The 27,292-nt window shown below is 42.0% G+C and overlaps 1 protein-coding gene across 3 annotated transcripts; it reads left to right on the forward strand.

Annotated features, from left to right (window-relative positions):
• Window positions 1–413: 413 nt before the first annotated feature.
• LOC115169792 (protein SMG7) lies at window positions 414–26,498 on the forward strand. 3 transcript variants are annotated; one of them, XM_029725741.1, is made up of 24 exons: window positions 414–585; window positions 2,327–2,358; window positions 2,728–2,845; window positions 3,138–3,270; window positions 4,105–4,276; window positions 4,395–4,466; window positions 4,626–4,776; window positions 5,005–5,140; window positions 7,396–7,558; window positions 7,874–8,033; window positions 8,232–8,302; window positions 8,398–8,458; window positions 8,583–8,702; window positions 8,926–9,343; window positions 9,536–9,677; window positions 9,841–9,980; window positions 10,197–10,424; window positions 10,755–11,123; window positions 13,275–13,421; window positions 14,078–14,164; window positions 14,433–14,589; window positions 18,738–18,908; window positions 19,074–19,237; window positions 23,677–26,498. In XM_029725741.1, the coding sequence occupies exons 1-24, from the start codon at window positions 560–562 to the stop codon at window positions 23,782–23,784; spliced, it is 3,546 nt and encodes a 1,181-aa protein (XP_029581601.1). In that variant the 5' UTR covers window positions 414–559; the 3' UTR covers window positions 23,785–26,498. The 3 variants fall into 3 exon arrangements, with proteins under 3 accessions (XP_029581601.1, XP_029581600.1, XP_029581602.1); XM_029725740.1 differs by having other exon boundaries at window positions 415–585; window positions 10,194–10,424; XM_029725742.1 differs by lacking the exon at window positions 13,275–13,421 and having other exon boundaries at window positions 417–585; window positions 10,194–10,424.
• Window positions 26,499–27,292: the final 794 nt, after the last annotated feature.

The following is a 27,292-nucleotide window of genomic DNA, read 5'->3' on the forward strand; positions in this document are numbered from 1 at the left end:
ACCCTTATGGCAAAGTTGACTCGACTTGTGATGTGAAATAGGCAATCGAACTGTACATGTCTGGGTGATTCCATTCTAGTATAGCCTATAATTAACCTCTTAGTTAGCCTAGGTTAGGCTAGGTAGATTTTGATAATTTTCCTAATTCCGCCCAAGGCAATTGAGGTCAGAATGGATATATTACTGTAGGTCAGTGTGACCGCGAAGCAGGCCCACTGGCTTGAAACAAAACTTGACCATACCTTGTGCCGCTCACAATTTGCCTGGTGTACATTTACCGCGTTCAAAACAACTTGGAACTCGGACATTCCGACTTGGATACTCGTAGAAGATTAGGTCAGAGTTTCCCACTCGGAAAGTATCAGAATCAACCAATAGGAAGCTCTACACAAAAACCGTACGCAAATTTTTAACTCAGAGGTTTTTGAGTTTCAGAGTTGTCAAGAACGCAGCAACTGGGCCGGTGGCTCTGTTAGTGACAGAGTGACGAACAATATGGCGCCGGGAGTAGCTCTTGCTTTTGGACCAGTCGTTGTCTAAAGACCGGCGATCGGACAGGATGAACCTCTGCGCCCAATATTTACGGTAAATTTGAAATTCTACATTTGATACGTTTTTTTTTCTTCTTCTCACCTACTGTTTAATCTTATTTGTGTTATCGCTATAAATGTCCGTTCTGTCTAGCTAATTAGCCAGCAGCGTTAGCTAGCAACGCACAACAGGAAAACGCGTTATTTGAGCTAGCAGCTAACGTTACCTATTTGAACGAAATTTCACTGAAGGTGCCATCCTTGTTGTTTATTCGTGTTAAAAACGTATCTGACTGTGAGTAGGGTCAGTTATTAGCTATGGGTGTTACTGCTAGCATGTTAGTGAGCTAAAGTACACAGTAGTTTTCTAGCTCGCTAGTAACGTTAGGATGACTAGCTAGTTAACGTTAGCTTGCTCGGTCGATACGATAACACGTTAGCCAAGTTTTTACTAACCATAATGGTTATTTCCATAGCGACGGAATGGAAGTAGTATGTGTCGTAAGGAAAATGGATAGCTAGCTAACGTTACTAAGTTAATTCTCGAGCGCGGTACATAGCGAACGGATAACTAGTTTGATCATAGGCAGCAGTTAGCTAGCTAACCTAGTAGCGTCCTTGTTTGGTAGTTAGCTAACGTTAGCCTGCTGGGCATGTCGTTTTTAGCTTGGTAGCTAGTTAGCTAATGGATGTCAACCTGAGTCCGGATGTCTACCGTTTAACTAGCTAAACTGGATTAGTTAGCTAACATTAGTCACTGCAGTGAACCTTTCTGTCCACATTGATTACTAACAATATATATTTTTTAAATGGCTGGCAACATGGGCCTTGGCTTTAGCAAAACGTTACCTAGCAGCTCAGACTAGTGTCAGTGACATTGGATTATCCAGGCAAGGATGTTGTAAATCAAACGCCAAGTAAAGTCAACAAGCCAAATGTAACCATAGGTTCATCCACTATAATCAATCTAAAGTCGTAGCCAGCCAGCGACTGGTGACAGTATTTGGCTAACGCTTGATTAAATTTGGTATACATGCATTCCAGTTTGGCCTGTGAGTGCGAGTTTGCTGTATTGACACTTCACTGTGCATCTCTCACGAAATGAAACCAATCATTTGCTGTTTTTATGAAAATATACAGGTCCTTTGTTATATCAGAGAGGAATTGGCTCATATTTCGTTGACAGATATTGGGATGTTATAGCAAATCGTGCTTTAAGAAATACAGGAGTAGAAACACTTCACCCCCTACACTGGTAGCGTGAGCCCTCTATATTAGTATTCTTCATCCCTAGCCCGACCATTGAGCTACACGATGAAGGATAATAACAACAGTATATGGCCAATCTTGCTTAGTTTACGAGATAGCAGTAGTGTTGTATCATTTGAATGCATAGAAATCCAATAAAGTAGTCTATTGTCGATGGAAAGATGCGATCATGAGAAGTAGTCTATTACATAAGACGAAAACATGTTTCCTCCTGTTTAATGGCAAATAGTGCTCAGTTTCCATTGAAACTAGTAGTGTCTGTAGTTTTTAGCCTATCCCTTTCCAGCATGTCAAACCACAAATACAATCTCCTGTTACATGCTTGATTGAATTTAGGAATTAGTGGCAGAGGACTAGCACACCCTGTCTTTAATCCCCATAGTTTATGTTAATCTTTTTAAATATCCAATACACTGATCTTAATTCATTATGGTTTATACTAGGTAGCGTCGGAAGATGTGGTTCTCAATGGGTCTGTATTGATTGACTTAGCTTGCCGCCTCTTTTGTTTGTTTACAACCGAGCAGGCAGGCAGAGGCCCTGAAGGCTGACATGACAGGTATGTTCACACCTCAAATTTGGGCTTGCTTTGTTTTAATCCACAACCCCTGCATATAGAGTATGAATTGCAGACAGTATTGCTTTTGATAATATCTTCTCTTAATGTCAAAAGTTTTGTTCTTGAAAGCTTTTATACTTGTCTGTTTTTGAATGTTGATAATCCCCACAGCTGGGACAGGGATTGCATATTAATTTGTCATATTCTGCATATGTATCCCATGGTATCTATGAATAGTCTCACTGTTGTAGGCCTATTTGATGAAGGATGTTTAGCCTATAGAAATATAATCTCATTCTAGTGGTTTAGTCTGCAGCGTAATCCATCTGATGTGTATAAAAGATCAGTGAGTGTCATCTTTTCCCCTAGATTTTAAGCTTGGTGCAGCAGAGGTCTGGACTTCAAGGCAAGCGCTTCAGGACTTGTACCAGAAGATGCTGGTGACTGACCTGGAGTATGCTTTGGACAAGAAAGTGGAGCAAGATCTGTAAGCCCCAGTTTACATTACTTTGATTATGTTATGAAACCGATTAGCCTGCCTACTACTATCGCTTCTCTTGCTAGGTCTAGGGGTCTTAGTCTTGCTTCCTAACAATTAGATGGTCCTCAATTATACAATTATATTTATAAGATTGGAAGACAACTATAAAAACGGTAGATAAGTTTAGTGAGTCAGCTTGCGTTCAAGCACAATACAACTGTTGTATTGTTGGAATTAGATTGATTATCATCAGCTGTTTGATTAAACTAAAAGGTATTTGATTTCCTCTATTTTTCAGCTGGAACCATGCTTTTAAAAATCAAATAACAACACTACAGAGTCAAGCCAAGAACCGAGCCAACCCTAATAGAAGTGAGGTGCAGGCCAATCTGTCCCTATTTCTTGAGGCAGCTAGTGGATTCTACACACAAGTAAGTTGCAACTACAATGTAGCCTAACGAGGGCTGGCACAATTGCCATATAACTGCATAACCGATGTTTATGGATGGAGACAGTTATGAAAATAAAATGTCATAACCATAAAAACAAGTGTGTGTGTGTACACATACACACACTATATTCAGACCCCTTTACTTTTTTCACATTTTGTTACATTACAGCCTAATTCTAAAATTGATTAAATTGTTTTTTCCCCCTCATCAATCAACACACAACACCCCATAATGACAAAGCAAAAAATAAACAAACAAAAAATGTGTGTGTGTATATAAAAAAAGGTGCTGCAGAGATGGTTGTCCTTCTGGAAGGTTCTCCCATCTCCACAGAGGAACTCTGGAGCTCTGTCAGTGCTATGAAATATGGGACCAAATACTGACACTTTTTACAACTTTAATAATACACAAGTGAATTTGTCCCTTAAAATGAAGGGACTATGTACAAAAAGTGCTGTAATTTCTAAATGGTTCACCCGATATGGATGAAAATACCCCCAAATTAAAGCTGACAGCCCACTTTTTCACCTCGCTCATTGTATAATTTAAAATCCAAAGTTCTGGAGTACAGAGCCAAAACAACAAGAAACGTCACTGTCCCAATACTTTTGTAGCTTCCTGTCTAAACATGAAAACATTATATACAAAAGAACAACATTCATACATCAGACATTTAAAAACAAAATTCAGGACAGACATGTTTCAAAACTGGGGTCAACACATTACACATGAAATTATATTTGAAGATCTTCAATGTGATAATGACGCAGAACTCGGCTGCTCTTAATAATACTTGATCCTGGACTCTAACAGTTACTACAGGAGCTGTGTACTGTGTTCAACGTGGACTTGCCTTGCCGTGTGAAGTCATCTCAGCTTGGAATTATCAGCAATAAACAGACCAACACCAGCGCCATTGTAAAACCCCAACCCAGCTCTTGCTCTTATATCTGCCAGCATTGTCTCGTCCACCTCGGAGACATCGGTGAGTGTTGTCACATTATCGCTACTAAATAATTTAACTGTGCAGATCATTTTGTGGTCAAAGCAATGCTTTGAGGAGATTTGCTTATATGCTACTACCCCCCCCCCCCCCCCTCCAGCACGATATCGCAACCAAACCAGCCAGGCGGAGTCCTATTACAGACACGCAGCTCAACTTGTCCCTTCAAATGGTAAGTACTTTATACAGAAGTTTTCCTGTACAGTATTTGTTTACCGACACACACACAGCATTAATGTGCTTCTTTTTTCTTTCACCTGACAAGGAAATCATTTCGGTATATGAAGTCTTCTGTCAACCTGTTGATCTGTCAATGTCTCTCCTCCAACAGGTCAGCCTTACAATCAGCTGGCCATCCTGGCCTCCTCTAAAGGGGACCACCTCACAACGATATTCTACTACTGCAGGAGCATCGCCGTCAAGTTCCCTTTCCCTGCAGCCTCCACCAACCTGCAGAAAGCTCTCGCTAAAGCCGTTGAAAGGTATCATTGAGCATTTTTATTGTAGCCTCATCTCAACTGCTCTTTTGAAGATGTTTTGCTTAGCTTTTATTTATTTTCCCACCTTTATCAACCATCATTTGGGATGGGACTAATGAGCATTTTAATTTCCATGTTAACCGGTGTTGATATCACCCAGCTGGTTTACAGTGTATGGACTTTAGGAGTTAAAGTTGTTCCATGTATACTTAATCCCTGTCTCGTCTTCAGCCGTGATGAGGTCAAAACAAAGTGGAGTGTGTCAGATTTCATCAAGGCCTTCATCAAGTTCCATGGTCATGTTTACCTGAGCAAGAGCCTGGAGAAGCTTAACAACCTGAGAGAGAAGCTGGAAGAACAGTTTCAGGTAATGTTTTAAAGTAAAGTTTAAATCCTTGCATACTTTGTGAAGGGGAACTAAGGATATACATCTTTCAAACCAAGACGTGTTCCCACCAACTTAAGCATCTTGTCAACTTTTTGCCGACTTTTCTTTATAGATGACGGTATTACTGGCGACAAAGCCTCTATTTTATTTCTGCCTAATGACCTAGTCATGATTGCGTTAATGTTCTGCTTACGGCTTAGTATGAAATGTATCTGTAATGCTGAGGCAGCATTGGCATGCACGCTATGCTCTTAAGGTCTTGGATGGTTGCTAGGCAGCGCCCATTACTACTATCCTCCTGGCAGTTCTTAACTTTGCAAGGCATGTCCCTTCACCCATGTTTTCGCATAGCCCACTCATGCACTGTTTTCTTAACCACAACTGGATGTATCCATATATAATTCCTGTTTGAATAAATATCACTGAATTACGTAAATATCGGAGTAAAGTAGGCTAATGCAATTGAAGCCATCAAATTGTTGCTTACTGAAATTTCCAAAGTTATCCAATTGTTATAATACATTTGAAGCAATAGCCTATACCTGCGTGTGGTCAACTATTTCAGCGCTGATTTGAGACAAGCGTGGGGACTCGATCGTCTTGATATATCAAACAATGTCCGATTTTAAAAAAAGATAAAAGTATTTATATTATTTCATTTTTTAAATGTTTACTGAATCGCCGTTTGGATATTGGTTAAGCTACAATTAGCTTGGGGAAATATTAGCTAAGTTGAGGTGAGTGCTGCTCGTGATCATCTTGTCAAGTTGGGGGGGTGGGGTGCTGCTGCTGAGCAGTATTTATGTCTGTAATAAAGCCCTTTTTGTTGGGGGAAAAACATATTCTGATTGGCTGTGCCTGGTTCCCCAGTGGGTGGGCCTATGCCCTCCCAGGCCCACCCATGGCTAAGCTCCTACCCAGTCGTGAAATCAATAGATTAGGGCCTAATGAATTTATTTCATTTGACTGATTTCCTTATACCCTATTCAGCTAAATCTTTTAAATTGTTGCGTTTTTATATTTTAGTTCTGTATAATTTAACAAGTGGATTATTTTGCTCTTCAGTCGCTTAGTAGACTAGGCCTACTCCTGACCAAATGCCTGTGACTTGTCTTAATCAATCTATGTGATTTTGTTTCACTGAATCTGTCTGTATATTTGGTTAATTCTCTGGCTGGGCAAATAAGTGGAGGTGGTAAAGCTCATCTATTTGTTTGCTCATCTATCACTGATCAGAAACATTTAGCATGCAATAATGTAGCCTAAATCAAGAGGGGGTCTATTATTTTGCTCTATCACGAATAGGCAACTGTCTAAAAGCCCACGGAGGTTGTGAAGCATGAACATGAGACTCCCATGCTTTTGGAAAATATAGATTGCTATTATTTTCTATCGGTATCATGATGAGGATACTCAGTGTAAGACCCTGCTCCCTAACAAAGTGGAGTGGTGGTAGGAAAGAGATGAAACGTGGATCAGAAAAGCTTGGGCTCTGTTTATAAAATATCACCTTTTTTTATGACAGCGGTTCCACACGTTGCTGTGACTCAAGTTGTGTGGTTAAAAATATTATTTGTATTTTGTGTTATATTTCATTTATATTCATAGGCTACCCTGATTATAGTAGGCTAAGTGTGTCTTGTCTGTTTAATTAACTATTGATTTCATCAGGCTGCACAGACTAATAACATAGTTAAAAGCAAAATATGGCATCCTATTATTTTCAATACATTTTATTAGTCTTATGTTTCTTAAGACCTGCCTAAAACAAATGAATAATTGATTTCTTTGATGGTGTTTATTCAATGGATTTATTAAAATAGACATTGGTTCATGTCTACTCCAACTTGCCGTGCACTGGCGATTAGAAAAGCTTATCCCGGCAAGAATGTGTCAAAAAAGACTGAATTGGATTTTAAACAAATATTAGCAGATCTTAAAAGTCCACTTTTTGTAACAAAATAATAGGCAACATACTCTGAAGTCTGTCTGTAAGGGTAGATAATAGAGTGGTCTTGGATATGTACCTTCCTGTGAAAGTGTTTGGGCAGGTTTCCCGGACACTGATTAAGCCTAGTACTGGGCTTAACTATTCTCAATGGAGAATATTATTTGAAAGTACTTTTTAGTTCAGGACTAGGCTTAATCTGTGTCTAGGAAACTGCCCGAAGATGTCTGAAGCTACCCCAATTCCATATATGACAGTAGCTTAAACACCCTTGTTTTTTTTGCAGCGGTTGATTCTGCAGAAAGCCTTCAGCTCCCAGCAGCTGGTCCACATCACAATTATCAACATGTTTGAGCTGCACCATCTGAGGGACTTCGGCAATGAAGCAGATGACCAGAGCTTCAGCTCCGAGGAGCAAATCGGCTGGCTCCAACTTCTCGGTCTCTTCAGTATGTCCCCGACTCCAATTGTCTCTCAATATGCACAATACAACTTACCTTGTGGATGACATGGCTGTTCGTTGTTATGCAACTGCTGTTTTTAGATTTGAAGTTTTACTTGCTTTTTTTTAATAATCTGGAAGTACAGATCGATGTTACCAAATCAGTTATCTTAGATTGAACTGTGTCAACTGCAGGGTGCTTTCTCACGGCCCCACTAGCAGATTACCTGGAACTCTTTCCTCGACCTCACTCTGTGGAATTGGAATGATTCAAGGAGCCAGGTTGTTGTTGGTGTTTTAAGGCCCTCTTCCTTTCCCGCAGTGTCATTTCTTGGTGTCATGTGTAGCCGAGCACTGCTGAACAAGAACCGAGGAGAGGAGATCATGGGAGAATGTCCATTGCCAGCCATCAAGGTGTCCCTTGACTGGCTCAAACTACGACCTACCGTTTTTCAGGACGGCGCCGTGGACAGACGACAGTAGTATGTGAATCTTTTCTCTTTCAATGTCACTGTTTACCCTCTAGGTGTTTAGATACATTCTGCCTGTCTGGTGTTGTAGCGTGTTATTTGTTTTGGACTCTTTTCTTTTAGATCTTAGCAATGGCAGTAATACTTTTGAATGTGGTTTTGTATTGTCTGCATTTAGTTAAACAAGATTTTGCTCTTATTTCGCCTTAGTGTTTGGCCTTGGCTGGTGTCCATTCTGAACAGTTTCCAACCAAAGGAAGATGATGTTTCCTGTGCATCAAGTAATGGCCATTCGATATCTCTGCTTTTGATATGCAAATTTGTTTCATTTTTTGTTGATTATTTAGAGACAATGTCCCTTACCTCTCTCTTCCAGTGACTCCACTTCCAGAGGAGTTTGAACTGCAGGGGTTTTTGGCTCTCAGGCCAGCGCTACGGTACATACAGTACATCCCCTTTTGTCTCAGCCTCTCTTCCATATAGAATGTGTCGTTGTGTGCATACCATGTTCCATGTTTTATTGTATTAACCCTGGTCTGTTTTGGTGTACTCCTTTTCCAGGACCCTTGACTTCACTAAAGGCCACCAGGGTGTTGCTGTGGACAAGGAGGGTCTGCCAGTCCGTGCCCGTCATCAGAGGCTCATCAGCCTGGGGAAATGGGTGGCAGACAACCAGCCAGGGTGAGTCTTCCTCTCTCTACCCACTACTGTTTTGAACTACCACATCCATAACAACAATATAAAAGCAGTTTCCATCTTTGAATAATTGCTTACTTTTAAAAGATGCAACAGTATTTCACAAGGCCTGTGTTTTGGAGGGGTTGGAATAAAGCAGAAGACAAGTTTGCTTTGGACTCCCATGTACATTGGATAATAAAGTAATCTTGTGTGTACTATGTTGCAGGCTGATTCAGTACAAAGTCAGCGATGGCCTGCTGCTGTTCATCACCGACATCGAGGAATTGGCCATCGAGGAGCCCCAGGAGAAGGATGCCCCTGTGCTCCAGGAGTCCTCCAACAGTGAGCAGACCCCCAACGAGGGCAACATGGGCCTGAAGTCAGTCCTGTCCATGGGCAAGACCCAGAACAGCGTGTTGGAGATCGGCGAGAGGCCCGTGGTGACCTTCAAGGAGAACATCAAGCCCCGGGAGCAGAGCAGGGAGCCCAGCCGCAATCACCACCAGAAGGAGGCAGGGAAGGAACGGAGGGACTTCGGCAAAGGCAATGGAGTGCCGGGAAAAGGAGAGCAGAAGAGGGATGGCAAGAGGAAGAGTGAGGTGAAGAAGAACAGCCATGAGAAAGCTGCAGACGCAGGGAAACAGGTCAAATGAATAGTTTTTCTTGAAGTTGGGATATATCCTGTGATTGTATGTATGCATCCCACATGGCCCCCTTCCCCCTGTAGAATGCATTACTTTTGACCAGGGCCCACTGAGTGCCCTTTGGGATTCAGACATGTTTACTGTGGTTGAAGGCTTAACTACTTTACTGACTGAGTTTGTGTTTTCATGCAGGTGAAAGCCCAGCTGGATATGAGGAAGACGCCAGTGTCTGAGGCCAGGAAGACTCCAGTCACTCAGACCCAGACTACCTGCTCCTCCCAGTTCATCCCCATGTACCACCCGGGAGCCTTCCCTCCACTGCCCAGCCGACAAGGTACTAGCTCCACCTCTCACAGTGCCTAGATTAAAAAGTTTTACACTTAAAAGCTTTTTAGATCTAAGAGTAGTGAATAACCTTCTCTGTTTTATGTTTAAACTGTTTGCAGTTCAATTGTATTCTGCCATGTGAATAAATTAAATTAACTTGCTCTTTCCAGGTTTCCCCCCTCCAGCCTATGTGATCCCTCCTCCCGTGGCGTTCTCCATGAATCCCGGCTTTACCTTCTCTACGGGCATGTCTGTCCCCGGGCCGTTCCTGCAGTCGGCCTCCCACCCTCAGCAGCCCGGTGCCCAGCAGGTAAAGGGAGACGTGCTCAACTCTAAGGGCCAGAATAGCGGACACAGATTAAGCCTAATCCTGGATTTAAAAGGACTTTTAATGTAGAATCTCCATTGAAAATGACTTTTAGTCCAGGACTATGTTTAATTTGGATCCTCTTGTGCAAACAAATACAAATGTGCTTGGAACCAAAAAACGATACCATAAAAAATGTTATTTCATGGCATCCAGCAGGTGCAGGTTCAGGCTGGGAAGCCGTCGCACATTCCATACAGCCAGCAGAGGCCGTCAGTGCCGGGGGCGATGAACCAAGGGGCCCCCCAGGGCCAGGGCCAGCAACAGCCTTCCCAGACCATGCAGCTCCAGGTCCAGGCTCTTGTCCAACAGCAGCAGTCGCCCACCAAGCCTGTGCAGCCAGTCCAGCTGGGCAAAAGCCCACCTCACCATCCAGGGATGCAGCAGGTAAATTATAGATCACAATGGTTCTGGACTGGTAAGATACTAATAGATAACATCAGTCCAGTCAGTTGAGAGCCAGAATGGTTATTTACAGGAATGATGACAGCAAGTAGCCTAGTGGTTAGAGCGTCTGACTTGTAACCGAAAGTTTGCAAGATCGAATCCCCCGAGCTGACAAGGTAAAAGTCTGTTGTTCTGCCCCTGAACAAGGCAGTTAACCCACTGTTCCCTGGTAGACTGTCATTGTAAATAAGAATTTGTTCTAAACTGACTTGCCTAGTTATGGGATTTTTTTTTTGTTGAGAAGTGTCCTGTTTTCCTCCTGACCAACAGTACATGCAGGTAGATCAGGCTGGACAGATGTGGGGCCAGCACCAGGCCCAGCAGCACCAGACCCAGCCCACCATGCAGAAGATGCAGGCCATGCAGATGCCTGTCAAGCAGCCCTACTACATGGGAAGCCCCCAGGACCCCCTCAAGCTCTTTGAGCAGCAGCAGTACGCCATGCAGACGGTGCCCCAGCAGAACAGCATGGACAAGAAGATGAAGTACCCGGATGTGAAAATGCAGGATTTTTACTGGGACCCTTCCTACCGCGTTGGGGATAACAGACCGATGGTGGGGGAGAGGATGAGCAAACGGCTGCCCCCCGGGGCCTTCCACCCAGACCAGGACAACACACCCAGAGGGCCTCCTTTTGAGGTGAGTCTTGGTGTACTCCTCAACCACCTAGACCTAAGTTGTATCCCAAATGGCACTCTATTCCTTATTTAGTGCCGTACTTTTGACCGGGTTCCATTTGGGACCAAACGCTGCAAATTAGGGAATGGAGAGTTTAAGGAGAAGGAAGGGTTGTGGAATAGGTTTGGTCTTGTGCTCTTTCTTTTCTATAACCAGTTCCATCCAACCTTTTTTATGTGAGTAAAGTGTATGCCGGATAAAAGTCATGACAGTCGACATTTCCAAATGTCAACAAAACACGCTAGACAAGGTGGGATCTTTTTGTTAAAATTAATTGTGATATGTATGTGCGAGATGATGATTATTATTAAATCAATATTTGAAGTAAACTTGGTGTCATGCGAGGACGTGGTCCTCCCACTACGTCGGAAAAGTATGCAGTTTATTAGGCTACAGATGAAATAAGTTGTGATGAGCTTGATGCTCCTTTCCAATAAATATTGAGGGTCTTATTCTGGTGACATGATCATCGCTGCTTGCTTGGCTGTCATTTGACAAATAAAAATGATCCTGCTCTTTTGTCCATAATAATCTCATCGTGTTGGCTAAAGGCCTATCCCCACTGTATCTGCAAGCTGTTGGCTAGAGCGCACTTGCCAATACTAGAGTGGACACACTTGCTATCTAACACAACATTTTGAAAATGCAATGGAAACCCGTTTAACTTGTTTTCTTTTTATTCGATTCATGGGAATTTAACCGTAGAAGGTATTTTTGTGCTCTGTCATCATGCACAACCTTTTATCCTCAAGTCCATTTGATGGAAACGCATCTCTGATGGAAAAATGCGCATGTTTTTAATGCGGATTTTAGAATATTGACATATAAATCATCTGTCGCCAATTGGATGGAAACCTAGCTTATGTTTATTTTTTACAATTCTTTAGTGTGTTTTACGATTTGGTATATGGATGGTGTAACTGTTGTGACAAAGTGCTGAGAGGATGCGTATTGGGCTATGCTGAAGGGTACATTAGCCTACTCGACACTAAATGTTGGATTTGAGTCCATTGGGTCTCGCTGGACTCATTTATTGGCCTGGTGTATGCTTCGGAAATCTTGTCCTGGACCCACAGGAAATATGTCCAGCATGTAGGTTTTAAAGATCTGTTATTGGACTGACCATACCTGTTGGTTGTTTGAGCAACCGATTGGGAGCTACAGTTTAAGTCGGAAGTTTACATACACCTTACATACATTTAAACTCAGTTTTTCACAATTCTTGACATTTAATCCTAGTATAAATTCCCTGCCTTAGGTCAGTTCAGATCACCAGTTTTTATTTTAAGAATGTGAAATGTCAGAATAATGGTAGAAAGAATGATTTATTTAAGCTTTTATTTCTTTCATCACATTCCCAGTGGGTCAGAAGTTAACAAACACTCAATTAGTATTTGGTAGCATTGCCTTTAAATTGTTTAACTTGGGTCAAATGTTTCGGGTAGCCTTCCACAAGCTTCCCACAATAAGTTGGGTGAATTTTGGCCCATTCCTCCTGACAGAGCTGGTGTAACTGAGTCAGGTTTGTAGGCTTCCTTGCTCGCACACACTTTTCAGTTCTGCCCACAAATTTTCTATAGATTTGAGGTCAGGGCTTTGTGATGGCCACTCCAAGTGGTTGAAAAATGTGTTTTAATGACTCCAACCTAAGTGTATGTAAACTTCCAACTTCAACTGTATGTTGTCCTTATGTAGTGTTACATAATGCTTGCAGGTTCCTCCCACTTCTGTTTTGGCATCATTTTCATTTTTTTTAAGGTGGTCGACTTGACTAGGAAGGAATTTGAAAGTTGTAATACTATCTGGTTGTATGATTAATCTCCAGCATCTTATATTGGTGTCAAATTGTTATGCTTGAACAACTCCAACTGCAATGTATGGGCTTATATAATACCTTTGGTAAATTAGACTCAGAAAACCAGTGTGACGACAGGGCTTGGTGTAAAGTATTTCTGTATCTTTGGAAAACTAGGCCTATCTTTTTACTACCTTTTACTGGCTTTTCCACATCTTTGGATAACTTATCCCTTTGCCAACCTATTTCTTACTGGCTTACCTTTTCTGTTTCTTTCTTTTTTCCTTCCATCCTTTTTTGCTTCATTCTCTCACTAGGACAAGAGCTCCCCTCTTCTGCCTCCAGACCTGTTAAAAAGTATATCAGATTTTGAGGAGGAGGAAGAGCTGGCCTTTACTAAGCCTCATGGTTTCTACCAGGCCTTGACTGGCCCTCTTAGTACTGCTCCAGGACGAAATATATTTGTACGTAGTTAATTTCTCTTAATGTAATCCCCCTGGCTTAACCAGCATGTTAAACATCAGGACACGTATTCATAAAGCCTGCTGATCTAGGATCAGTTTTACAACATAAGGAGTAAGATTACATGGATGGGGGGGACCTGATTCAGGGTCTCAGTACTCATGAGGCGCTTTATGAATACAGGTCCAGATTCACCTTCACAACTAGTTTTAAGCAGCATTGTCTGGGATGTGAGTAGAATACTAGAGTGGGAGGGATATGGCTCATTTAAATAATGTAAGGCTTATATGTTAAATAAGAGTTCAGAATGTGTACGTATATTTTTCCAGGCTAGTGTTGATATGATTGTGTTCCTTATTCTATGTTAACAGAAATAGACCCAGTACTTCTGAGCAGTCACTGCATTTTTGATTCCTGTAAAATGTAGGCATGCCTACATTATCCATAATGAGAGAAACAGACATTTTGTACATGATCAGGTTGAACAAACTAACTCGGATTACATGTGTAAATTGCAACCCTATCAGTATTAATAGCAAACATACAAACACCTGCAGCGTCGACTTGGGAGAATGTGCTGATGGAAGAAATGACATTCATCAGAAGCTATTAGTTAACACATCTGATACTGTAACTCTTTTCCCCAACTCTCCTATAGTTGCCAAATCAGTCAAGAATGGAAAGTGGCTCTGAGGTGATGGGCCAGTCGTCTTCTCTCATGCCCTTATCTGGTTTCCCAATTCAGGTCCGTATGTATGCATGGGAAAAGCTCCGCCCTGCCCCCAGACTTGTTTTGACTACTGTTTGTGGAAAATGAAAAGGTCTGCAGTATCTCACATGCAGTGGTTTAAGGTCGCTCTGAGCCAGATTTCTTAATGTAGTCTCACTGAGCTTCTTTTTAAGGAGGTTTGCTCTGAAATAGCAGTTGGGTTTTAAATGCCATGTTTAATGTTAACTAAAGGGGAATGAATGACTGGCATTTGATCGTATGTGTTTTTTTGTTCTTGGTTTAGGAGAGTTCCTATCAAAACAACAGCATTTTCAGCCAGGCCTATGGGAAGAACATGGCTCCCAACCCCAAGCCCGACGCTCCCATGCTTCACCAGGAACCTTCTCTCTACTCCCTGTTTGAAGGAACTCCATGGTCCCCGTCCCTTCCCGCCAGCTCAGGTACCTGCCTCCGCCCCCCCCCCTTTCACACCAAGCTGTCCATAAACATCACAACAGCACCCCTGTTAGTGTTAAATAACACGCTTAGGCCAGACAAAATTGATTCACTGTTTTAATGGATTTCCCCCAGAGAAAAGTGAGGCGAGCGAGCAAAAAACAAAACATTAAGTGGATAAGGAATAACAGTACTTTACCACATTGTCCTGGGCATTTTGTATAGGCTCTGGGCCGAATGTGAGCTTCAAGAGTTATATTATTCCATGCGAAAACGTACTGTTTTTCTTAAAAAGAATGCAGATGTTAGTGTTATAACCATGAGAAATGAAACCCAATGAGAAGTATAACTTTTCTTTATTCCTGATAGAAAATAAAAAGAACTCTAAAAATCAAGAACATCTTCAAGACACCATAACTAATGTTGGCCTTGTGCAGTAGATCGTCTACTGGGTGTCAACAAACCATGGCGATTCAACATGTAGACTCGTCTGGAAATAAAAAATGACGGCCAATGTTCTGTGGTCAGAGACAATAGCACAATCACCTGCTGCTTTTTACTGTTCAACAGCACGGTCTGTTTTGTGCTTTATTTCTTGTTTATTCTGGTCTCTAGGGTGTTCATTTCTCTTTAAGATTTATTGGAGCTCGTAATGAACTGCTTTCCTTCTTGCTTACACACTGGGCTCATTGGCATGACATGTTGGAATTGTTGTTTGAGCCTCACCACCTCTTCCCCTTCAAGAACATCTGGACATCCACAATGGACACATCTGGGAATGACACTGATTGCTGAATAATTCTGCGTCTCCACTTGCATTCCACAGGTTAGCCCCTTGAAAGCAACTATCTGCTCGTGATATGGATTGTCGTCTTTGAAAATCTCTGAACCACTTGTAAAAAAATGTCTCATCCCGAATGCGTTGGACTGCTTTTTGTTCTTTAGACAGCCATACAAGCACCTTGGGTTCTCACATTCAACACAGTTGATGGTCGCTCTCACCTTTGCACTGACCATGGCAGCACTCCTCTTTACATTTTCTATATTTGGTGTCAGAGAAGGACTATCCTTGTCAGTGGTGTCCAGGCTGTACAGATCGTCACATGTCTGGTGCTCACGTTTGTCCACTGTCAATGTTGGATCAGGCATAAACCTTCAGTTCTTAAATTGTTCTTCTGGCAAATGTGGAGGATATCTTGAAATGACTGTCCTGGAATTGCTTGTATTGTTCCTTGTCATGGCCTTTTCTGCTGAGGTCATGCATCATGTCAACTTCTGTATCAATGATGTTGAATCGTTGTGCAATTTTGGCAATTTCTTCCTGTGTTGTGGGCTGATGTACTTCTACGTGTGTTCCTTTCCACTTCAGGTGCTCAAACCAGCCACTTACAAGCTGCAACAGGATGCATACTCTTTTCAAAAGCCTCTTTCAGGTCTGGTTGTTTGGTGGCTCTTTCACTTAGGCTTGTCATTGTGCTACTCTTCTTCACGTGCTTATCATTTGATTCTTCCATCTTCTCCCTAGGGTTAGGGTAGCCAGGGCTACTCTCTCGGCAGGCTTGGCCCAGCTGTTTATCTGGTGCTGTTCTACAGGCGATAAGCATGTCAAGATCCAGTTGAACAAACAGGAGTGTGTGGCATGCTTGAACAGAGGCGTATGTGGTTCTGTGGTCTGGCCCCCCATCAGATTGAGTGATCAAGATTGACTTGTTGGGAGAGACATCTGCACTGTAGTTCTCTCCTCTGAGGATGCTGAGATTTTCAACTGTGTCGAAACGGGGCTGGAAAACCTTGTCATTGACATGAACTAGATGGAGATGCTGGGATGTCTGGGATCAACATGACAGTACAAGTCCACTCGTGGTAATCGTGGTCGGCAGCTGCTAGAACTGTCCCACTCACAGGAGGAGCGCTTGGATGTCTGCCTGTTACAGGTCCCTATAGGCTGGCCTGGTTCTCCGACAGGGATGGTTGCCTTATCATCCACACAACATTTCAGTCCTTCTGCCACATGCAGGCAAACTGCTTAATGTAGTTCCACTGTACTGCAACAAACTTTGTCTTGATATCCCTTATCACCCGAGACTGGACCATGAACTTGAGGTCAAACCTTCCTGTGTACTGGAGAGCGGACACGGACCATGGATTCTTGGGTGTGAACTACAGTCTTTGCCACTGAATTGATGGGATTTTAGTTTCTGGTGGAAGCCGCTTTTCCGCTGTCACACAAGTCCTCAACTGATATAGCAAAAGGTAAGTACAGGTACTCAACATGTCTGCGATCGCTGACCTGAGCTGTGTATTTGTTGAAATACTTTAGCACTTCATCCCAAAAGGATTGTGGTTTGCCATTCAGCTTCTTTAAATCCATTATCAGGTCTGGGTCATCACCATCAAGGAGGAACAAGGATACTCTCTCATCAAGTAGGCCCTGTTTACCATTGTTTGCTGATCTCTTGTCTGTCAAACTGATACATTTCTCTCAGGAAGTAGCAGTTGACTTTGGCAGCGTGTGTGTATTTGTTCAGGAATGCTTTTTGCATTGCTCTAGTGTGGTATGTTAGTATTTATTTTCTCAGGGTGGCGATGACAGAAGCCTGGTCTCATGAACGCAATTGTTATGTGAGGATACCTTCCATATGAATGTCAGAGTGCCTAGGTAGTTATACTTGTACAAAGTGAAAGTCAATGGAAGTTTCAAGTTGTCAATCCATTTCCTTCTCTGGAATCTATCTTCAGGAGTAAAGTCCAGTGGGGTGGTATTGGGGCACTTTCTCCAAAGCTTGTAACAGAGTGCTGTACTGGGGGCTGACCCGTCCGCATGATGCTCTCTGTGTAGCATAAAACATCAGACTCTGGTGTACGTAGGGGAGTGGGCTGTTGGTGACGTCTGGTTATTGCTTGATTCACCTTCTCCAAGTGGGATCCATAAGCTGCTATGGAAGGATCTTCTCTGATGCACTGCATCTTCTCTGAGATCTAATGTGAACAAGGAATACAGGCAGTTTTAGTTGAGGTTTAAAACATAAAGCTTACACTTTGAAAATAAATGTTTACATTTCCTGAATAAATGGTGAAATTTTACAATATCAGACACCGTATGTTTTACATACAGAATCAAACTTAATTGATATAGAAAAATGACCCAATACATTCATTAAAATACCTGTGAAGTGATTCTGGTGTGCCCAGGGCTGGGATATTGAGCTAGAGCTGACTGCAATGATCCCGAAGCTGATCTTGACTTTGTTTTGGTTCCTTCTGTCGTGTTTCCTGTTATCTGTTGTAGGATCCAAGGCCTTGTGGTAATTGCAGGAATCTGTCTGGTATGGCTAAACCTCTCTGTGAACTTCTCTAGATGGGGGTCCATATATCAGAGTGCTTTTTGATAATCGGGTAACGAATGTCCAGGCTATATGGACATAAACAATAGAAAATATACATTTCAGCTTAATTTATCAGATTATAATTAATACACAAATTAACATTAATGAACATTATTCACATAGGATGTATAATAGAATGCAATATTGCAAATGTAGATATTGATAAATGCATTTATATAGCTTCCGATGGTGGGGGAGTTACAAGATGGAGGCATGGTGGCTTCAAAACAGCACCCCCTGTTACTAATCTAGTGTACATATAAACCATTGGTATAAAAATAATGCAGTATTGCAATCATATTAAAAAACGAAAAGCCCCCACCTTGGACAGTCAATCACATCATTGAGCTGCTGATCTGCACGAAGTGTGTGAGTGCCACTGGCGATGTACTTTGCTGGACATGCTAGCTGTTCTCGGTGGCATATCATCACTTTGTTTCACTGTCCAATACGAGGCTGTTTGGTCTCTTGCGCATCAACTTGGTAACGTGTCAAGGGAGAGAGGACGGTGCATTATAAACAGAGCGCCGCATATATTGCCCAAAAAATAACATCTGATCATTTTTAAAAATGTAAATAATTGCGGGGGGTGGAGAAAATTAAGGCGTGCCATCCGTTTAAAACAGTAATTAAACTTTGTCCGGCCTTAGCATCTCAGAGTCAATATTTCAATATAATCTTATTGAAAAACATTTTATAAAGGCAGAAATTCTGTTAGAAATTAAGACATATTTGCATGTAATTATATTTCTCCATTTCCATAACAGACCACTCTACACCAGCAAGCCAGTCCCCCCATTCTTCCAACCCAAGCAGTTTACCCTCTTCTCCACCCACGCACAACCATGGCTCCATCCCCTTCTCTAACTTCGGCCCCATAGGAACACCCGACAACCGAGACAGGAGGATGGTCGACCGCTGGAAGGTGGAAAAGACGCGTAAGCCAACCTTCATGAATCTAAATATATAAATGATATCCGTCTACCTCTTATACTCACTGATGAATGTCATGTTTGGTATAACAACTTAGCCTTTTCTAGACATTTTGTGTTATTCTTGATTGATGGCGTTTTATATAATGAATCTCTGTTTTTGTCAAGTAGCTGTGAGTGGGTTTGGTCTGGACTACCTGCCCGCTGCGTCGTCCTCTTCAGACCACCGAACCCCTGAGAACAGCTGGCACCAGGGGAACGCCCCCAGCAGCTCCTGGGCCGCCCAGGAGTTGCCCATGGAAGACTCCTCCACTGTGCTCCTGGACAGTCTGAAGGTACCGCACGACACACACCTTTCTTACCTTTTAGGGTTGCAAAGGTCTGGTAACATTCCACAAATTCCCAAGTTTTCAAGAAATCCCAGTTTGAGAATTCCTTGATTACAAGATTATTCCCAAATGATTCAAGGAATATTCAAACCAAGACTTCTGGAAAACATCTGAATTTAGGGAAAGTTACTGGACTAAAGTCCCCTTTAGTCGTTTAGAATTAAGCATGTCACCTGTTATTGCCACTTATATCACCCCAACTGTATTCTTGGTCCTGTCTAGGGCTGTTGCGCTGACTGTATTACAGTCACACTGGCAGTTATGAGTCATGACCACAGTAAAATTCCATGTGACTGTTGAGTCATGTTAATCTCCCTTTAGGCAGTTTGGACATGCTCTGGTAGTACCCAACTTGCTAATGATCGTCAGGTACTAATGGCCTGGTACTCAGTGCTCTATTGTTCCTCCATCAGGTCCTAATGCCCTGGGACTCATGGCTCTATTGTTCCTCCATCAGGTCCTAATGCCCTGGGACTCATGGCTCTATTGTTCCTCCATCAGGTCCAAATGGCTTGGTACTCAGGGCTCTATTGTTCCTTCATCAGGTCCTAATGCCCTGGGACTCATGGCTCTATTGTTCCTTCATCAGGTCCTAATGCCCTGGGACTCATGGCTCTATTGTTCCTCCATCAGCTCCTAATGGCCTGGTACTCATGGCTCTATTGTTCCTCCATCAGGTTCTAATGGTCTGGTACTCAGAGCTCTATGTATTTATATATCAGTCAAACCTTTGGACGCCTACTCATTCTGGAGTTTTTCTTTATTTTTACTCTCTTCGACGTTGTGGAATAATCGTGACAACATGAAAACTATGAAATAACACACATGGAATCATGTAGTAACCAAAAAGGTGTTAAACAAATCAAAATATATTTGAGATTCTTCAAAGTATGTCCTTTGAAACATTTACATTTTAGTCATTTAGCAGACTCTCTTATCCAGAGCGACTTACAGTAGTGAATGCATACATTTAATAATTTTCATAATTTGATTTTTTTCCCGTACTGGTCCCCCGTGGGAAGCGAACCCACAACCCTGGCATTGCAAACACCATGCTCTACCAACTGAGCCACACGGGAAACTATATAAACTAGTGACCCGCAGTGTTTGTCATTATACCCTGATGAAGATGGCTTGTCTGTCAAAATATTGGTTATTAGGCTATTCAATTATTGCATCTGGGCTCCTAGAGTGTGCGGCTCTCCTTTTTCTTTTTCAAGATTCTTGAAAGTAGCCACCCTTTGCCTAGATGACAGCTTTGCACACTCTTGGCATTCTCACTATCAGCTTCACCTGGAATGCTTTTCCAACAGTTTTGACGGTGTTTCCACATATGCTGAGCACTTGTTGGCTGCTTTTCCTTCACTCCGCGGTCCAACTCATCCCAAACCATCTCAGTTTGGTTGAGGTCGGGTGATTGCAAAGTCCAGGTCATCTGATACAGCACTCCATCACTCTCCTTCTTGGTCAAATAGCCCTTACATAGCCTGGAGGTGTGTTTTGGGTCATTGTCCTGTTGAAAAACAAATGATGATCTCACGAAGCGCAAACCAGATGGGATGGCGTATCGCTGCAGAATGCGTTGGTATCCATGCTGGTTACGTGTGCCTTGTATTCTAAATAAATCACTGACAGTGTAACCAGCAAAGCACCATCACACCACCTCCTCCATGCTTCACGGTGGCAACCACACATGTGGAGATCATCCGTTCACCTACTCTGCGTCTTGCAAAAAGACAGCAGTTGTGACCAAAAATCTCAATTGGATTCATCAGATCAAAGAACAAAGTTTCACCAGTCTAATGTCAATTGCTCGTGTTTCTTGGCTCAAGCAAGTATCTTCTTATTATTGGTGTCCTTTAATAGTGGTTTCTTTGGAGAAATTTGACCATGAAGGCCTGATTCTAGGGCTGTTAAACAAATCCAAATATATTTTAGATTCAAAGTAGCCACCCTTTGCCTTGATGACAGCTTTGCACACTCTTGGCATTTTCTCAACCAGCTTTATGAGGTAGTCACCTGGAATGCATTTCAATCGTTAAGTTAATTTGTGGAATGTCTTTCCTTCTTAATGCGTTTGAGCCAATCAGTTGTGTTGTGACAAGGTAGGGGTGGTATACAGAAGATAGCCCTATTTGGTAAAAGACCAAGTCTATATTATGGCAAGAACAGCTCAAATGAGAAAAGACAGCCCATCATTACTTTAAGACACGAAGGTCAGTCAATACAGAACATTTCAAGAACTTTGAAGGTTTCTTCAAGTGCAGTCACAAACCACCAAGCATTATGATGAAACTGGCTCTCATGAGGACCCCCACAGGAAAGGAAGACCCAGAGATACCTCTGCTGCAGAGGATAAGTTCATTAGTTACCAGCCTCAGAAATTGCATCCCAAATAAATGCTTCACAGAGTTCAAGTAACACACATCTCTAAATCAACTGTTCAGAGTAGACTGTGTGAATCAGGCCTTCATGGAAGAATTGCTGCAGAGAAACCACTACTAAAGGACCTCAATGAGAAGAAGAGACTTGCCTGGGCCAAGAAAACAAGCAATGGACATTAGACCGGTGGAAATCGGTCCGATGAGTCCAAATTTGAGATTTTGCTACGACAGCATTCTGCAGCGATATGCCATTCCATCTGGTTTTCGCTTAGTGGGACTATCATTTGTTTTTCAGCAGGACAATGACCCATCATACCTCCAGGCTATTTTACCAAGGAGAGTGATGGAGTGCTGCATCAGATGACCTGGCCTCCACAATCACCCGACCTCAACCCAATTGAGATGGTTTGGGATGAGTCAGACCGCAGAGTGAAGGAAAAGCAGCCAACAAGTGCTCAGCATATGTGGGAACTCTTTCAAGACTGTTTGGAAAGGATTCCAGGTGAAACTGGTTGAGAGAATACCAAGAGTGTGCAAAGTTGTCAAGGCAAAGGGAGGCTATTTGAATAATCTCAAATATATATTTTGATTTGTTTAACACTTTTTTTTTTTTGGTTACTACATATGTGTTATTTCATAGTTTTGATGTCTTCACTTTTATTCTAGAAAATGGTAAAAAGAAAAACCCTTGAATGAGTAGGTGTTCTAAAACATTTGACCGGTAGTGTACACACACAAAAGTATATCTTTGGTACATAATTGGTCTAGTCTAAATTCAACAAATTCAGAGTTAGCCAACAGTTATAGTGAGTTTGTATTTGATTGTGAATAGCCTAGTAATAGGGCATTTCTTATATTTTCATAAATAATAGGCTGACACATTGTCTTTTAGCTACAGAATATCTCACCACCATGCATTTCCATCTCCTCCCCTCTTTCCTTCATTCCTTTCTTCAGATTGCAGAGAGGGGCTGTTTAATTAAAACATGTTGCTATCGATTTTCCCAAACAGATTAAACTTGGTTTCTCAAATTTTAGCACTGGGTAGCTGCAGGAACAGGGTTGGAGAACATATGGCATACAGAGTTGGGGTAGAACATCACCTCTTGCACAGCTTAATAAACGGAGTAGCCTACCAGACATAAGTGAAAAATGTACCAGCGGGAAAGTGGCCTCCATTCGCTATTCGAGTGCATACAGATGACATGTCTTGCCCCTGTTCCTGCCCATTTGATAATGGGTCATTCTAAATCGAAACAATTTTTGGATATTTGTAAAGATTACTGAATTGAGGATAGTCTGATGGGTGAAAATATGATCACATGATGAGAGAACAGCGTGTGCCGCCTGAGGCAAGGAACAGATCGTAAGCTGTTAGTCTCATCATGCAGCCCATATATCTTTTGATATCTAAAGTTTGTATCATTCACAACTAAAGTTGCCCAATAACTCAAAATCTAGTGTATAGGACCCTTTTTCAAATGATAACGTTAACTCTCAACATAGCCACTTCATATGTGCACTCTCGCTCTGGAATGGGGAAAAATATCCTTTGGTATTTTATTCAGCTAAGTTCAATTATAATCTTCTTGCTATAAAATCATGTAATATAAAATAATGCCACAGGACTTATTAGCATATGTTGTCAGCTGAATGAACAAGCCTACAGCCTATGGCATGGAGCATAGCCAGATAACATACAGTAGGCCAACTCATATTCTGTTCTTCTGAAATACAATTTCTTCATATCATAAACTTTGTTTTAGACCTACCTAAAATAAATAGATTTATTGTGATGGTGTATATTCAATTAGATTTTGATAAGACTTTTTAAAATGTAGATGTTTCAAAGCTGTGCATCAGCAACGTGTTTGTTATTTAACTGTAAATTACCGTGAGACTGGCTATTTTTTGCATGACCATAACCTGGCTTACAAAATGTCATGACTGCCACAGCCCATATTGTTAAATTCCTTTTCAATCTATCTCTGTGCTCCCCAGTCCATCTGGTCTAGCTCCATGATGCAGCCGGGGCCTTCGGCCCTGGAGCAGCTCCTCATGCAGCAGAAGCAGCAGAGGGGCCGGGGCACCATGAACCCTCCACACTGAAGGGCCTGCAGTCAGAAGCACTTGTGTGAAGAAGTAAGAAGTAAAAAAAAAAAACGAGCTCCAAATCGGAATTACCGGCATATGGAGGCTGGGGAAGGTGAAACGATGACCCAACAGGCTCAAAACACCCTTCTGCTGACGAGGAGGACTGGTGCAAGTCTACTCTCCCCTCTCTCTCTCTCTGTGCCTCCCATGGCAATGAGGGCGTGCAAGCACCTCCCACACCACCTCACTGAGCACGATTCTTACATTGAGGAAACTGAAAACCTCTGACAGCCAGTCACCATGCATACCTCCTGAATTCCTCTGGAGAGTATGGGAATAAACAACCATCCTTCAGTCCATCTCACTTGGATTCCATGTATCTGGTCTCTGAAAACTATTCTTGAGCTGCTCTTGGTGTGGATTTACTATGAGTCTTTGATTTGCCTACTGGAGAAGTGAGGAGCCTAAAGGTGGTGCGGGGTGTTTTTGGGAAGGCAAGGTGGGCCTAAAACAGATGTGGTGAAAAAAAGAAAGACTGATCTTTCTGAATTCTTGACTAAATTTTCTTTATCTCGGACAGAGAGCGAGGAGGAGGGGGAGTGTGGCTCAACGTAGCCGGGTTATGAATGAACGAATGAAGGCGTTAACAGCTATATTGCCACAGTCGTTGGTAAAAAGTGGGGGGAAAGCGTGCCTATCATACTGTGTACAGAACCGTTTGAAAATGAGACGCAGATTATGCTATAGATGCGATTTTTCCAGTTTGCAGATGGTTCCTTTCTGTAAAGGTTTTACAAGGAGGGAGGTGCATCTTCAGGTCAGTTGAGGATGACGGGAACGCTTCACAAACTCACCACAACGTTCGCTCAAAAACAAAAGAATCAACAAACTGAGACGGTGATGAGAAAATAGATGTAGGGATAGTATTATTAGCTCTAATAGAGATTTGCAATTATTAGAAATACTGTATTTTGTGATTTGTTCGTAGCAGTTTTAGCTTTATGAAATACTGGGTAACTATGTCCAATAGTTTACTGCTTATGGGGAAAGTAGATATTAATATGTTCTCTTTACCCATCTTTCTTTGAGTAAAAATGTAACTCTTGCTTATCTGCATAATTGTTTATTTTGTTCATGGTCTGCCTTTTAATAGTTTTAAGCAGCTTTATTGGCTCTCTTTGTGCCTGGTCAGTGTTTTTTTTATTTTATTATTACTATCATGGTTGGCACTGTCATGTAACGGAAACAAGCAAACGGGTCCAGCAAAGCTGCTGGTTCAGCAATATGGGGCACAAGCCAAGCGAGACACAGACCGTCAGACAGACAGTTGGGCTGTGGCTGGGAGACAGGGGGCAGGTGTAGTCCCTGACTCCCTTACTTGGCTTAGAACAGGAGAGAGAGACTGATTTATGCTAACCTCTTCACAACCACTACTATAATCACAACAGTTATCGAATTAACGCATATTAGGCCCTGGAGAGTTGCATGCTTGGTTTGCTTGTCTAAAGTCATAGCTCAGCTTTTTACATACCTCTGTGGTGTGTAACTAACTGAACTAGTTGTTTGGTATTAAGTTTCTGTCACTTGGGTTACGCCAGTGTGAATCTATTGGAAATGCCCAAGACCGATAATGACTTTTTCCCCAAATAATGAAATCCAGGAAGCACTGAGTGACAATCAGCAGACCAAGAGAGGCTCTCCAGGAACAGGGTTAGAGGCCAGTTGAGTCTAGGGGTCACTGTTGGATAGGGTTAGAAATATGACTATATACAGTGGTACCCTCTATGGTTTAGGCAGCAAAAGGCATTTTGTATTTAAAGGGTATACAAAGACTTAATATCTTGTATGAGGGGGAAAAACATGTTTTTATTTTCATGTTAGAGAACATTTTATTAAACCCAACTTTAAATGATGTCTAATTTGTGTGATTGTGCTTTTCCTGTTACATTAAAATTATATTTAAAAAGATAAATAGATTGGACTGAATGTTGGGACATATTCAGCCAGAAGCTATAAAAAAAAAATGAATTTAGCACATAAATGCTAGAGGGGAACTGGGCTGTAAAGTTGGCCCTGTATCTGCTCATTGTAAAGGGGTTCTGATTTCAAATGTGTGGTTGGATGTGTTTGGATCATGAATGGTATTTGTCAGTGGTGTTGAGCTTACCAGTTCTTGCTGTCTAGATGGGCGGAAGAGGGAGTGAGGGGTAACGCACTAGAATGTTAGAAGCGCTCTGCTCTTGGCATCCTGCCATTTACTGCATTCATGTGGACTCTCCTCTGCTGCATCCTTGATAAACTGACACATCGAACAGTGGCTTTGGTTTTACCACATTAAGGTTTGTGGAAAAGAACCCTGCACTTTGAGCAGTTGTAACATTCCATACTTCTAATAGTCCTGTGGGACATTACAGGCAATGAAAAATGAGACTATTAACAGTTCCCTGTACAGCTGACCAACCAACATCAAGCACTGTGTCCCAGTTTAAGTTCAATATCAAGGAGAGAATCACTGAGAGTTTGAAACTGCATGAGGATTTGGAATTCTGAATGCTTTCACGGGTTATGGGGAGCGAGGTTGGAGTCCGTTTACCTGTGTGTGTTGGGGGGGGGGGGGTCATCCAGAAATGGGCTTGTGTTCTAAGCTTTTTGTGTTTCGTCTTTCTCTAGACATTCAGAAATGGTGGAATCGGCTATGCCTTTAAATAAAGTAAACCATGTTCTCCCTATCTTTTCACTGGACTGTCATTTTTCTGTGACTCTCATGTACTGTATGTATGGTTTCTAAGAAGGTATCATCTTGTGCACGAAGTCTACTTTCTCCACAGCTCACAATTCATGACAGAAGTGTGTACAATACATTTGTGTATACAATTTCCGTTCATACGGTATTCTGATATTGGTATGGTTTATAGAAAATGGCTAAATGGTAATAGACAATGAATCATTTTGACTCCGATGTTATGTAGCCTTATTGTCAAGGCGATCAAGAGGAACTGAGCAAGAATTTAATACTATAAAATGTTTTTCACACAGGCTGTCACCCTCCCTCACACACTCAGGAAATCCTAGGGGGGCATACTTGTGAACGTTAAGTTTAAACTTGAACTTTTGCTCTCTCAAAATCCATTGACCTAGTTGCACGTGGTCACAGCCTGCCACACTTAGCCCTATGCTAACCTCACCAGCTGGCAGTGATTCTTTCTCGTAACATTCTGCATCAGCCAATTACAAATGTTGATGTTGGAAGTGATCAAACATTGGCCTTTTCTCAATTTGATTTGCTCAACTCCTGCATTCTCCCCTCTCCGTCCTTTTCTCACCACCTTTTGAAAAAGGTCCAATGTAATCGAGGAGAGGCGGCGAGGAGTGTGAACGTGGACGAAAATGGGCTATTATGAAATGAGAAGCTCCTTCACTTGCCCGTCATCAGGCAAATTATGTTTACAGGGGTGGATCCCAAAATAAATGTACAAAGTGATAACCAAGTTAGTTGTGGAATACATTTTATAGATAAAAGGAT

This window comes from Salmo trutta, chromosome 31 (genome assembly GCF_901001165.1).
Source record: "Salmo trutta chromosome 31, fSalTru1.1, whole genome shotgun sequence".
Classification (NCBI taxonomy): Eukaryota; Metazoa; Chordata; class Actinopteri; order Salmoniformes; family Salmonidae; genus Salmo; species Salmo trutta.

Bases quoted from the DNA above. Each gene is read 5' to 3' on its own strand.
- LOC115169792 (XM_029725740.1), top strand. From the start codon at position 560: ATGAACCTCTGCGCCCAATATTTACG. The intron at 4,777-5,004 runs GTATCATTGAGC...TCTCGTCTTCAG, and splicing joins CTCGCTAAAGCCGTTGAAAG to CCGTGATGAGGTCAAAACAA. The intron at 19,238-23,676 runs GTACCGCACGAC...TGTGCTCCCCAG, and splicing joins TGCTCCTGGACAGTCTGAAG to TCCATCTGGTCTAGCTCCAT.